Below are 15,027 nucleotides of genomic sequence, written 5' to 3'. Positions count from 1 at the left end.
AAGATCTGTTTTGCAGGCTCTAAAACAAACAGACATTTTACAACCTTGGGTATTTCCATTTTTGTTGTTTCCACCCCCCACCAAATTTTAATTTAGACGGAACATTCAATGGTGCCGTTAAAAAGTACAACTTGTCCTGCAAAAAACAAGCTGTCATATCGCCATATCGGAAAGCAGTATAGCACCGAAAAGAGAGCAGCACTATGTAAATACGCGCAATGGGTACAAGCCTCCAGTCAGGGGCAAAATCACCAAAGTAGCAAAGGAATAAGAGGTAGCACTCCAAAATTGATGCAAATAAACTTTAGTAGCCCAGTAACGCAACGTTTCGGTTCAACCTGAACCTTTCTCAAGCCTATATCATAAGGGAAGGTTGTAAACATGAAAAATTGAAAGTCTGCCTTGCTGGGAAGGGGTTAAACAAGCGAATGTAGCAAACAAAGAAAAATAAAGAATAAAAAAAAACTTGCTGCAACTTTTACTGAATCCTCACGTCATCTCCATCTATACCTGTAAAGTGGATGTGTATAAAACAGCAAATATAAATACATACAAGTCTGGCTCTAGCGACACCTTTTGAAAAGGTAGATCCCTATAGTATCCCCTAGTGAGAAAAAGTCCTAACCAAGTACCCCCAAAGTAGCGATCTCTTATATTACTTCTGACAGTTATGTAATGACCCCGACATGTAACACAATGACCCCCACATATGCCATAATGGTCTTAAAAGTGTAACATAATAGCCTCCGCAGTGCCTTACGTGAAGTATAGCGGCCCTCATACCCAGTGATGTCTATGTTACATGCAGGTCCCACTTGCCCAGGACAGACACCCACGTGTAGCCGCGGGCACCATGCTGACTTTCATTAGTACTGATGGAGGTGCTTATTGTAGTTTGTGACACCACAGAAGCAAGTGGTGAGCTGTATATATCACTCACCCCTCTGCTTACCACTTACTGTCCGTTCCAGGATATGCTGTGATATCAGCACCTGAATTAGAGAGAAAATGGGGCGCAGAGTGACGAGTACAGCTCACCACTCAGTGCAATGAGCGCCTCCATCAGTGCTGATAAAGTAAGCACAGGGCCCACAGCATCCTGCCTGGTCCTGCACGCAGTGCAACATGTAAAATAGACCAGTGGTTCCATGATGTGTTGCACACCCCTGGGGACTGCGGGGAGTAAGCCCTGGAGTACACATCCTGCAGGTTGAGAGCCAACGCTAAATATCAGTGCCTGGCTTTCCTAAAACCTAGCGGCATAATCTAGGAATAAACCCAAGTCAGAATACCTGCAGCCAAAAGGAAGAGGGACTCATGTGCAGATCATGTCAGGTTATTGAGAGGTCCTAGATGTGAGACAGAAGGGATACTATGTCTGATTAAGAAGTCTTCTATGAGGCCATCGTGAGCTGTACAGGGACTTCTTAGGTCCCATTCACACGGGGCGCAGAATGGCGGATTTTGGTCCTGATTCTGACGCGGGAAGCTGTGCCAGAATAGGGCCAAAATGCACCTTCCACGACAGTTGCAGCTTGCCGCTCCAGAGTAGGCCCAAATGAATGGGTCTAGTTCGGAGCGTACTGCCCGAGGCAGATGCCAGGGCTGAATCAGCCACAGAATCCGTTTGAACAAAGGGCAGCTCGCTTCTGTTTTCCATGAGCGGCAACATGCCGCTCACGGAAAAAAGTAAGCTAGCGGTCTACATAGACCTCTATTGTGAGGGGGCGGATTATGACGTGGATTCAGTGCCAAAATCCACTCCCTCTTGCCCCATGTGAACGGGGCCTTAGACCATGCATAAAATATCCATAAAATATAAAGTTATTACTCTCATCCACAAGGCTCTCCATAATGCCGCACCTCCCTACATTTCTTCCCTCATCTCTGTCTACCGCCCAACCCGTGTTCTCCACTCACTCAATGATCTAACACTTACATCCTCTATTATCAGAACCTTATACAAGATCGTATACAAGACTTCTCCCGAGCTGCACCACTTCTCTGGAATGCTCTACCCCGGACAATAAGATTAACTCCCAACTTCTACAGTTTCAAACGCAAACTAAAGACGCATCTTTTCAGACAAGCCTATCACAATTCCTAATGCACAAAATTGTCTGAACACTGTATAAGCAATGCCGCCCCTGCTACCTCTTGTGTCACCCCCTCTACCTCATAGATTGTAAGCTCTTTTGAGCAGGGCCCTCAGTCCCATTGTGTGAAATGACGTTCTTTGTTATGTATGTCTGTATCTGAACCCTATAAATTGTACAGTGCTGCGGAATATGTTGGCGCTATATAAATAAAATGTATTATTATTATTATGCATACCCTGCTAAGTGGGCAAGAAACATGTAAATAAGTCCTAAAAATTGTGCAGCGCTGTGGAATATGTTGGTGCCATATAAATAGAATTATTATTATTATTATTATTATTATTATTGGTGGAAAAGGAGAACTTGAGAGACTTATTTGCATATCTGTTTCCCTGAATTCTTAGCAGGGAACGCAAGGTCTGATAAGTTCCTGTACAACTTACAGAGGAGACGTCTTCTTGATGAGACATCCCCTTCCAACTCACAAATAATATACAGTCCTATGAAAAAGTTTGGGCACCCCTATTAATCTTAATCATTTTTAGTTCTAAATATTTTGGTGTTTGCAGCAGCCATTTCAGTTTGATATATCTAATAACTGATGGACACAGTAATATTTCAGGATTGAAATGAGGTTTATTGTACTAACAGAAAATGTGCAATATGCATTAAACCAAAATTTGACCGGTGCAAAAGTATGGGCACCTCAACAGAAAAGTGACATTAATATTTAGTAGATCCTCCTTTTGCAAAGATAACAGCCTCTAGTCGCTTCCTGTAGCTTTTAATCAGTTCCTGGATCCTGGATAAAGGTATTTTGGACAAACAATTCAAGTTCAGTTAAGTTAGATGGTCACCGAGCATGGACAGCCCGCTTCAAATCATCCCACAGATGTTCAATGATATTCAGGTCTGGGGACTGGGATGGCCATTCCAGAACATTGTAATTGTTCCTCTGCATGAATGCCTGAGTTGATTTGGAGCAGTGTTTTGGATCATTGTCTTGCTGAAATATCCATCCCCGGCGTAACTTCAACTTCGTCACTGATTCTTGAACATTAGTCTCAAGAATCTGCTGATACTGAGTGGAATCCATGCGACCCTCAACTTTAACAAGATTCCCGGTGCCGGCATTGGCAACACAGCCCCAAAGCATGATGGAACCTCCACCAAATTTTACAGTGGGTAGCATGTGTTTTTCTTGGAATGCTGTTTCTTTTTGGACGCCATGCATAACGCCTTTTTGTATGACCAAACAACTCAATCTTTGTTTCCAAAATGAAGTTGGCTTCTCCAAATGTGCTTTTGCATACCTCAGGCAACTCTATTTGTGGCGTACGTGCAGAAACGGCTTCTTTCTCATCACTCTCCCATATAGCTTCTCCTTGTGCAAAGTGCGCTGTATTGCTGACTGATGCACAGTGACACCATCTGCAGCAAGATGATGCTGCAGCTCTTTGGAGGTGGTCTGTGGATTGTCCTTGACTGTTCTCACCATTCTTCTTCTCTGCCTTTCTGATATTTTTCTTGGCCTGCCACTTCTGGGCTTAACAAGAACTGTCCCTGTGGTCTTCCATTTCCTTACTATGTTCCTCACAGTGGAAACTGACAGGTTAAATCTCTGAGACAACGTTTTGTATCCTTCCCCTGAACAACTATGTTGAACAATCTTTGTTTTCAGATCATTTGAGAGCGGGCTGTCCATGCTCGGCGACCATCAAACTTAACTGAACTTGAATTGTTTTGTAGAAAGAAATGGTCCAAAATCCCTTCATTCAGGATCCAGGAACTGATTAAAAGCTACAGGAAGCAACTAGAGGCTGTTATCTTTGCAAAAGGAGGATGTACTAAATATTAATGTCACTTTTCTGTTGAGGTGCCCATATTTTTGCACCGGTCAAATTTTGGTTTAATGCATATTGCGCATTTTCTGTTAGTACAATAAACCTCATTTCAATCCTGAAATATTACTGTGTCCATCAGTTATTAGATATATCAAACTGAAATGGCTGTTGCAAACACCAAAATATTTAGAACTAAAAATGATTAAGATTAATAGGGGTGCCCAAACTTTTTCATAGGACTGTACATACATATATATACAGTATATTTACAAACTAGAGACCTGAATACACAATCTCATTGCTATCACAGTCATGTTTATTTTCACAGCCGGCCATAAACCTGTAAGTTGTTGTTGCGGTGTGCAATAGATCAAAGGTGACTCCAGAGACAGTGATGAGAGTTCAGCTGACGCGGATGTGTTACATAATACAGCAGGACAAACCTCAAACCCTTCATGAGCAGGTTACATGTCATGTCAAATACAAACGTGTCAAAGAAAACAATGGATAACTAGGAGACCCCATTATAGTCAGAGGAGCCCCTCAGATTCAATTGTTGTCCATTCTTGGACGGATCCATTTTAATATTTAGTCCACAGAACAGAAGAACGAACCAAACACTTCAGATACCTTAACTCCTTAGGTCTGTTTTTGTACTTAAGGCCCCACATGATTTCACGATTTTTCAGCACTAGCAACTAAAGCAGCTATAAGAGGGGTTTGTGATTTTGTAAGACAAGTTGCAGTTTCATTTTGAGATTTATACATTAGGGTTTATTTGATCTTAAAGTGTTTACCCGGTTTCTGAGACTGATGTCCTGTCCTCACCATAGGCCATCAATATTAGATCTGTGGGGGTCCGACACTTGGGATCCCCATAGACCACCTGTACTGAGGTGACACGGCAGTCTATCGGGCAGCTTTGCAGTACCTACACTCGCTGGTACAGTTTAAATGGTGAGTGAGCAGTGTTGCTATTTGGTGCTGTCTTGGTACCGGTGATCTGTGGAGGACCCACGTGTTGGACCCTCAGATCTAACAGCGTTAGCTATCCTGAGGATAGGCCATCAATCTTAGAAACCAGATCACCCCTTTAAAGTAGTTTGCAAGTGCAAAACTCACTGGGGTGAGATATTGAGGTGGTTATGAGGGTACCAAATAGGTGGAGACATGTTGTAGTACAAATGATGTATGTACACAAGAATATAAATAATATATTCTTTTAAATGAAATAAAAATCTGCACAGGCAGCTGTTAGCGTATGATGCTGACCCTAACTATAAAAAAAATTAAATTACATATATATATATATATATATATATATATATATATATATATATAGACATACTCACAGATGAAATGGATGGTTCCCGGGTTACTTCTCTGGTCCAGTTCAGGTCCTCTCCTGGTGGGAACGAATTGTTCCTTAGGTTAATTTTCTCCACTGGTAGAATCCTTCCAGACGTCTGCAGAAAAGGTATATAGGAAACTCAGGTAATTCTTATACAATACTAAAAATCTCATCAGTGTAATATTAAATCACAACAATCTCCTCCGATAAGTAAAGAATGTCTTACTGTAAGAAGGCATACAGCCACTTAATATTTCCATACAGGGGAATATAAGGAATACTGATGTAAATAACACATAAATATACATCAGCACATACAGCATTTGTACAATCCCTACCACGTGTATATCGGAGTCTATCTGTAGGCCCCATCTCTGCATCTCAGCCTGCGCCTCCTCTTTTGTCTGGATTCTCTTAATCATCTTTCCGAGCGATATGTGGTGCTGCTTAGGACTGAGGTGTATCTGCTGGGTCAAGTCCTGGAAACAGAACAAGGACATGGTTGGCACCACAAGCTGAGCCAGAAGGAGACATATCATGAGAGAAAAGGCTTGCAAAGGTCAAATTAAGTAAAGCTGTCCTCCACCCACCTACACCCCACATATGTATTACAAGCTTGTCGTCGTTGTGATCTCTTCCCCCATAGATAATGGGTTGTTTGACCAATGAACAGGTACAAAGACCTATTGTAATTTGTATGGGTACTATGTAGATTTCTCCAGCAATATCAATTCATTATAAAAGATTCAATAGTCAGTCCTATGCTGATAAACTGACATAATGGAGAAAGTTGATGGTGTGAGAAGGTGACAGGCAGAGTGCTGGAGTCCCAGTATAGCTCCCCAGGTTTCTGACATACATGTGGTCCAGGGCGGGTCTGGAGTAGTCCTCAGCCCAGGTGTAGGGCCCAGACTTGTTACTGGTCCATAAAAGGCTGCAGATCCTGGGAGCGAGAGAAGGTGCCTGGGTCTGTCCCAAAACACAGAGTCTGGTGAGACTGTACGGTGCTACATTGTTTGTGTGGCAGTAAGGCACACTTATAGTTAGCTTTTTACTGTTTAGTTAGTGCTCAGACAAGCAGGGCTTTGTTTGACGTTTTACTTGACATTAAAGCTGTATTTTATTTTGCTTATTTTTTGCCTGACATGAAGGCTAATTTTATTTTGCTGTTTTTCCAAATAAACCTGTTTGCACCAGACATTGTGTCCTTGTCTCGGACTAGTTGGGTCCGCACCATCGCTGCTACAGAGCTACCTTCCCCACAATGGATAAACAAGATATTGCCAAAACGGGCTATATTACAGTTTTCAGCAAATATAGCACCCAGTTACCTTCATGGCTTTAAAGTCTTTTTTCATTTTTTCAGGAATGCCAGTCATGTAGGAAAGTTCTGGAAGGAGGAGGACCATACCTGCTATCTAAATGTAAAAAGAGACTATGAACTCTGATATTCCCCACTGTGGTACTATTAAAGGATTATCTTATCTTATATACACATCCATAACATCTGCAGACAGTACAGGCACAGACATCACCTTGCTAGGAACATCTTTCCTCTCCTTAGGCCTGTGAACTAAGAGCGGCTGGTCCACGTCTTTCACTGTGATGCCATAATTCTTGCTATAGGACAAAAGATACCAGATAAGTGCACGTATATCATATGTATGACCGATGCAGGTATGGAAGGGCACTCACATACTGTACATTTATGCTTTTCAGATCAAGGTGTAGGGTTCTGGCAATAAAACCAGCAATGCAACTATAATCTATGCAAATCCAATGAACAAAAATGTGGCTTGCAAAGGGATTTGTTAATCTGCAGTTACTGTAAAGCATGTGCTGGAAGGACAGAGAAGTACAGGCAGTCACTGTGTGCCACAAGCACATGGGCAGCATTTTGCTTTTACTAACATAATCTTTATACTACAATCTACATGAAGGAATTTCCTATCAGAGGCCTAAAGAGAGGCTTATATATGAAACTGGACTTAGCCAGCCAGACAACTAGGGAAACTATCATGGCCGCTGGAAAAAGCAAGATAATTGAGAAATGAAACAGTGTTAATATTAAGTAAAATTCTGTGTGTGTAGTTATGTGATAATTGCCCTCAGAATTACTTTACAAGGGTTGTCCAGGCTGGAGATATTTTTGTTATTGATAACTAGAGATGAGCGAACACTAAAATGTTCGAGGTTCGAAATTCGATTTGAACAGCCGCTCACTGTTCGTGTGTTCGAACGGGTTTCGAACCCCATTATAGTCTATGGGGAACATATACTCGTTAAGGGGGAAACCCAAATCTGTGTCTGGAGGGTCACCAAGTCCACTATGACACCCCAGGAAATGATGCCAACACCCTGGAATGACACTGGGACAGCAGGGGAAGCATGTCTGGGGGCATCTAACACACCAAAGACCCTCTGTTACACCACTATCACAGCCTAACAACTACACACTTTACACATTCAAAAAAACCACTATCAAAGTGGGAAAATACCTGGAAACCTTCTTTACTCCCCAAATGGATGGACACAAACCCCAATTTAAGCTCAACAAACAGTAACAACCACCCCTTTAAACCATGACAACCACAGATGGAATAGGCAATGGGAAATCCTTTAGTCCTCACCCACAACTGTCATTGTGTGTGTGTGTGTGTGTGTGTGTGTGTGTGTGTGTGTGTGTGTGTGTGTGTGTGTGTGTGTGTGAGATGTGGTAAGACCTTCCAAAATTGACTTTTCTAGCCCTTAACATGAGCCCTTCCAAACAAAGTTACAGGACCTTAAGCTGAGCTACCAGCAGAGATTGAGGCCCTCGCCATGAGTAGAGCCTTGCACCAGCAGTGTTTTTGGCACTTAGGGTGAGTTGAGCCTTGTACCAGCGTGTGTCCCTTAACATCAGGTGGGCCCTAAGTTCTGCGCTTTGCACAAAAGTTCCACATTAACTAAGCTGAATGGTACAAACCTTAGTAGGCCCGAGAACCAGGAACAGGTCTTGCAATGGCTGTCGGATAACGCTTAAAGCACATTGTCCACCAGACAGTCAGCCTCTACCTCCTCTCCTCCTCTTACCCAACAGTCTTGTCCTCCTTCCACCCAAAATTCTCAATCTTCCCAGAACAATAACCCCAACTGTCCCTGCTCCCCAGAGCTGTTCTCCCTTCCTTTGACTGTACCGCAACCTGCCCCTCCATTTCGCGATTCCATGGACCTAACAGACGAGTATCTGTGTCCAGATGCTCAAACACTGGAGTCTCCTCCATCTCCGGTCGATTTGGTGGCGGATGACCAGCAACCCACCCTCATCGACGACGATGAGATGCAGTTGCTGTCAGGGCAGCCAGTTGACATGCGCATTGTGCAGGAGGAGGAGGCGAGACAGGAGTTGGAAGAGGAGGTGGTGGACGACGAGGACACCGACCCCACCTAGACAAGGCGGATGTCAAGCTGGGAAAGTAGTGTGGATGTTGAGGCAGGTGCAGCACCAAAAAGGGTAGCTAGAGGCAGAGGTCAGCAGCTTCGCCGAAGCCAGGCCAGACCCGGAATGTCCGAAGATGTTCCCTTTTGTACCCAACCCAGAAAAACTCCCCCATCGAGGGCACGTTTCTCGAGGGTGTAGAGTTTTTTCAAGGAATGCGCCGAGGACAGATATAGTGTCGTCTACACAATTTGCCTCTCGAAATCGAGTAGGGGCCCTGAGAAGAGCAACCTGTCCACCACTTCAATGCACCGTCATTTGGAATCCAAGCACTGGAATCAGTGGAAGGCAGCAACGGCAGGACAAACGTCGCCCGCCGTTCATGCCACTGCCTCTGCTCACAGTGCTGGCGATGCACGCCAGAGGACGAGCCAGGACATCACTTCATCTGCCTCCGCCACTTTGTTGACTTCTCCCTCATCCTCCCCTTTTCCTGCCACTTCTCCTTTTGCCCGCGCCATCATGCGCCTCTTCCCAGCAACTCCCCATCTCCCAGGCCTATCATTTCATGCTAAAGTACAGCGCAACCCACCCACATGCCCAAGGCTTCAACGGCCTCATCTCAAAAAATCTGGCCCAGGAGATGTTGGAGTCCCGGCTGGGGGACAGTCTGCCCTTTTTGGGCAGAGTGTCTACTGCGCCACCTCACTGTGCCGTCCACACCAGCACTTTCCCCCAAACATGAGGCGGTCCCTAAATTCAGCGCTTAGCTTAGCTGGGAAGAGGCGCATTATGGTGCAGGCCAAAAGGGCGGATGAGGGTGAACTCCCCAATGTGTCACAGACAGATATGTAGGTGTCCTTGCATCATATCCTTGCACCATACTTGGCTGGATTGGACTTTCATTTTGTGCCAAAAAGTGGTCAAGACAGCGATCCCTCAGCTAATCCCATTACACCATCCATTGCCAACTGCAGCACTGAAATTACCATCTCTGGAAGTGGTCCAAAATCTTTCTCTGCATTTAGCCAGGCTCGATGCTATGGTAGGCTCCAGGGTTCTCTTAATGCATATTGCATGGGGGACTCAGATGTGTTTCTCAGCACTGAGACCACCACTTCTGAGATCCCAAAGGAAGTAGGCAAGAGATGTGCAGTGCAGAAAAAAAGATGAGAAAATAAGTGTAGGCTGTAGAGCACAGAGGGATCGGAGAGGGCAGAGCTGGTGTCGGCCAGGTATTCCCACAACATGCACTTATACTTGTCCCTCCTGGTGACACTAGGCCCCTGAGTGGCAGTAATTTGTCCAGGGGGGCCATTAACGTGTTCCAGACCTAGGAATAAGTCTTCCAATAGGGTAGAGTTTTGCATGCCTTTGCTTCTACCCACTGTTTTTGCTGCTTAGCTTCCCTCCACATCTACACTGCTTTCGCCCCTAAACATCACCCCAGTTTATGCCTTTGCTTCTACCCTGTTTTTTTGTTGAATTAGCTTCCCTCCACATCTACACTGCTTTAGCCCCTAAACATCACCCCAGTTTATGCCTTTGCTTCTACCCAGGTTTTTTGTTGATTTAGCTTCCCTCTACATCTACACTGCTTTAGCCCCTAGACATCACCCCTGTCCATGTGGGGTCGGTGGCCTCGTCATCCACCAACTCCTCTTCCAATTGCGCACTGTCCCCTTACTGCAAACCGCACATGACCACAGCTTGCCCTGATGGCAACTGTGTCTCATGATCCCCACTGAGGTCCAGAAAAGTCGGTGGCGGGTCCAAAACCCCATAATTGGAAGGAAATGGCGGATGCTGCAGTATTTCTAACACCTGTTCCTGGTGCTCGGGCCTGGTCTGTGTTGTACCCTGCACCTGCTTAACGCAGCTGCCATATCCGGAGTTGTGATGAGCGCATGCTAATGTTTCGTGTCCAGTGCAATGGATGGGATGGGATTTCACATAAGTCTGCCACCCATGGCCACTCATGGTTGAGCAACTGATTAGCTATTGGCTACTGCTAGGCAGAAAACATTCAGAGCACACTCCTCTCATCTTCGCACCGTTGGCTGGCGGAGGAAGGCGAGGGGGTTGGAGTGGCAACTGATGTCCCTGTCCCACACGAGGCTAGAGGGTGCACTTCAGTGCATCCCATTGCTTCACCACAAATGGTGTGAAGGGGAGTGGAAAATGGAGGAAATGGAGAGTGACCCTTACAGTTGGGGCCAGCAAAGGCATGCCAAGTAACACACTGGCACACATGGCTGACTTCATCTTGGGTTGCTTTTCAAGAGTCTAACGCATATTTCACATCATGGAGAACAAATAATACTGGATTTTTACAAGCCTCGAACCACGGTCTAGGTCTAATGTCTGTTCCTTTCTTATATTAGGGGAGAAGGAAAAAAATTACTTCAGTGATGCGTTTAGCGTACATAGACTGACCATTAATGTGTATCCCACTTAGTGTTGTTAGGGTTACACACCGTCACAACCTGGCTAAAGCTTCCATAGCTGTTAATAAAGTCAACATAACTTTACAGTATCCAAAAAGACAGCTGGTACCGACAGAGAGCAAGACAAATGTCAACCAAAGCTGTGAGCTCTGAACACCCACAGTGACTTTGGCGTCATCATTATAAGGGAGCGGGTGGTAATAAATAACTTGGCAGTGCCTAAAACCCAACAAGCTTATACAACTATATTTACATTAAGATACACAAATGACACTTCTTAGTAGCATGTCATGAGACAAGCTGATAAGATCTTCCTTTGTACAGTGCTATTTGAAAGTTAATAGCTGCCTTCATTTTAATTCTGGAGAAGGTGCAGACATTAGATTTAGAACATGTTGTCTTCATTGTCCAAATCCTCTATATAGGTAATGTGTTTTTCGGGCCGAGCTGTCTGGGAACGAGCTGGTGCAGCACTGACAACCTGGGTGAATATGGCAAGAGCCTGAGATGTAGGGTGAATGTATCCTCAAATTATTTGGGGAATTTCCACTCAGAAACTGGCACTATATACCAGTAGAAAAAATTGTGGGTGCACGTAACCCCAATATATTCTTTGAATTCCCAGTCAGACAATGGCACTATATGGCAGTAGCAAGAAATGAGGGTATTTGTAACCCCAATATATTCTTTGAATTCCCAGTCAGAAACTGGCACTATATGGCAGTGGCAGGACTTGAGTGTATTTGTAACCCCAATATATTCTTTGAATTCCCAGTCAGAAACTGGCACTATATGGCAGTGGCAGGACTTGAAGGTATTTGTAACCCCAATATATTCTTTGAATTCCCAGTCAGACAATGGCACTATATGGCAGTAGCAAACATAGTGGGTGTATATAGCCCCAATTCTATTGCTAGGGGACTTGCAGTGTATTTCTGGGGTGAAGGTGGGGGGGCACACCGTTGGAACGGGGATCGGGGGTATATATAGGGTATACGGGAATACACTGTCAGTGTATTCCATTCAGGATCCTGGTAAAGCTGGGTTGCGGCGATTGAGCCCGTCAGTGCCACGTTACACTGACAAGCTTCTCCCTGGAATTGAAGTTATATGTAACCCCAATATATTCTTTGAATTCCCAGTCAGACAATGGCACTATATGGCAGTAGCAAACATAGTGGGTGTATATAGCCCCAATTCTATTGCTAGGGGACTTGCAGTGTATTTCTGGGGTGAAGGTGGGGGGGGCACACCGTTGGAACGGGGATCGGGGGTATATATAGGGTATACGGGAATACACTGTCAGTGTATTCCATTCAGGATCCTGGGAAAGCTGGGTTGCGGCGATTGAGCCCGTCAGTGCCACGTTACACTGACAAGCTTCTCCCTGGAATTTAGCTCTTACAAGAGCTGTTGTGGTTGTCTTCTCCTTCCTATCCTAGCCTGTCCCTGCCTACCCAGAATCTAAGCCCTAGCTAACTGGACGGAAACCTCCGTCCCCGGTGAATTGCAAGCTCAGAATGACGCGAACCTGGGCGGCGCTGTTCTTTTAAATCAGAGGTCACATGTTTTCGGCAGCCAATGGGTTTTTCCTACTTTTTTCAACGTCACCGGTGTCGTAGTTCCTGTCCCACCTACCCTGCGCTGTTATTGGAGCAAAAAAGGCGCCAGGGAAGGTGGGAGGGGAATCGAGTAATGGCGCACTTTACCACGCGGTGTTCGATTCGATTCGAACATGCCGAACAGCCTAATATCCGATCGAACATGAGTTCGATAGAACACTGTTCGCTCATCTCTATTGATAACCTATCCTCAGGACTCGCATCAGTGTCAGCTTAGTGAGGTCTGACACTGAGAACCCATACAGCTCAGCTGTTCCCAGCAGCCTACTCCCCCAAAACCTATACAGGGGGTGGAATTGCAAGCAGAAAGCTCTGTACCCTGTATTGCAGGTGTGACAGAGTGGATTTCAGTATTCCACCACCACTGCTATACACTGTATGGAAACATCTGCTTCTGCCTCCATGTTTTGTATAGGTTGCAGCGCTTAGAACAGCTGATGAGTGCCAGATCTGTGTGTTAGACCCCCATCTGTCTATTTTAGGGTGGGTCATCCGTTACAGGTTCGCTTTAACTATAGGGCCATCTGTGTATCCAGAACGGGCCCTATGGTAGTAACCTCCCCGGATAGAGCGGGACAATCCCACATTTCAGGTGCTGTCCGGCTGTTTCAGGCGGCAGGCACTGATACAATAACAGAGTGCAAAGCTATCAGTTCCAAGCTCCATTATTCAGCAGTAGGGAAGCGCAATGAGCGCCAAGCCATAGACACCACTACAGCCAGAGCCTGCAGGTCCATGGGAACAAGGATAGGTGAGTAATCTGTGTTTTTTTCTCTAATATATTAGCCCTGATCAATATCAAAAAATGCCCCGCAGCTCAGCAGAAAACTCTTTAGGCCATATTCAGACAACCTAATGCTTCTGAATTTTAGCCTTCCTATCTGTAAATCTCACCATGACCACAGGTCTAATAACCCGAACTAGCAGCACCAAGGAGATCTAAAGTGCAGCAAATTCGGGTTACAGAATCTGTAATAGAGATACTAAAATGCGAACAGAATTACATTGGAATCCAATGGGTCTCCGCTGTGCCAGACGATTTTCATTCATTGATTTCAGGCAGACGCCGTGACAGAGTTTCCAATGCAGATGTGAATGTAGACTTAGGGTGTTTTGGTGTTAGGGACCAGCATTGGTATCAGATTCAAGTAACTATGTAGAGGCTGTTGTAATAAGAAGTCGTTCCTGGTTGTGCTTCCCTGCTATGAGATACCAGCAGATGTGAAGGAAGATTTGCCTGCAGCTTCAGTTTTTGGTATAGGCAGATAAAAGTGACATGTAATGTGTCATGGCTGCTCAATAATCTGTGCCCTGCTCCTTCACATCTGGGATCTGAACAAGGTTATAACTCAAAGATGGAAGAAATGCCCCAAAATGAAACGTAGGAGATATAGTTATGTCCAGATGATGTACAACCCCAGTGACTGAATAACATAGCGGATGGAGCCACCTAGTGGCTAAAATAGGAAAACACAGACATAGCTAGCATTACAGCAAGTCCACACATAGTGCAGGAAGATCACCATGGACGTGAAGGCTGCTACACTGAAAGTAGTGAAAGCCGCCATGAAAATTGACAACATTGATATCTGCGGCTTTTACAATTTCCTGTACTGGAAATATTTGCAAAATCTCATCCCCTTCTCTTGCTCTGCCATGTACCTGCACAATGTCATTACAGACACAGCAATTCTTACCTGTAGTAGTCAATGAAACTTATATTTGTGCCATCTGACATGGTGAAGACGTCTTTAGGGGTTTTCTTCCACTCGATATCATCTATGCGGTAGGTGCGGTTATTGTATCTGGTGATCACGATGCTGCCTATCAGCTGCTTGGTCACTTCATCTTGAAAGTGTTCACGACTTTGCTGGTACAAGGTATGCCTATAATGTGACCATACACAGACAATGGTGACACGAGGGTACAGCGCTCCTCCTGTCATTTAGCAGAAGTTACATCGATTCTTGATATTCCTGATAATCCAAGGACAAGTCATCACCTCGACCTCTGTTCTGTTCCTCAAACTATTCCTAAGCAATGAATGTAGTGTGACGGGGGCATTAGAGGAAACTGTTAGTGGGAAATACCACTGCAGACATTTGTCTGTACAATGTTCAGGTAGGTGATACAAGTCAGAGTAACCTCCACATAATAGCAGTACATTGTCCAGGCCATCACATGGTCTCTGCGGGCTTATCTTTATCCCACAGTGCCTGCTGGTGCCATCTCTTCCCCAGGTAAGT

The 15,027-nt window shown here is 44.9% G+C and overlaps 1 protein-coding gene across 1 annotated transcript in view; it reads right to left on the bottom strand.

Annotated features, from left to right (window-relative positions):
• The window catches only part of LOC142204466 (piwi-like protein 2), a 64,977-nt gene that overhangs the window by 28,020 nt on the left and 21,930 nt on the right, over positions 1-15,027 (bottom strand). Inside the window, exons 11-15 of the mRNA XM_075275778.1 lie at positions 14,479-14,667; positions 6,830-6,914; positions 6,626-6,712; positions 5,633-5,773; positions 5,296-5,409 (exon numbers count right to left, since the gene is read on the bottom strand). Of these exons, the coding sequence (XP_075131879.1) occupies positions 5,296-5,409; positions 5,633-5,773; positions 6,626-6,712; positions 6,830-6,914; positions 14,479-14,667 (616 nt within the window). The remainder of the gene's footprint in view (positions 1-5,295; positions 5,410-5,632; positions 5,774-6,625; positions 6,713-6,829; positions 6,915-14,478; positions 14,668-15,027) is intronic.

This window comes from Leptodactylus fuscus, chromosome 5 (assembly GCF_031893055.1).
Source record: "Leptodactylus fuscus isolate aLepFus1 chromosome 5, aLepFus1.hap2, whole genome shotgun sequence".
NCBI classification, from domain to species: domain Eukaryota; kingdom Metazoa; phylum Chordata; class Amphibia; order Anura; family Leptodactylidae; genus Leptodactylus; species Leptodactylus fuscus.
Note: the sequence above shows the minus strand (reverse complement) of the source record. Positions and strands in the feature narration are given on the sequence as shown.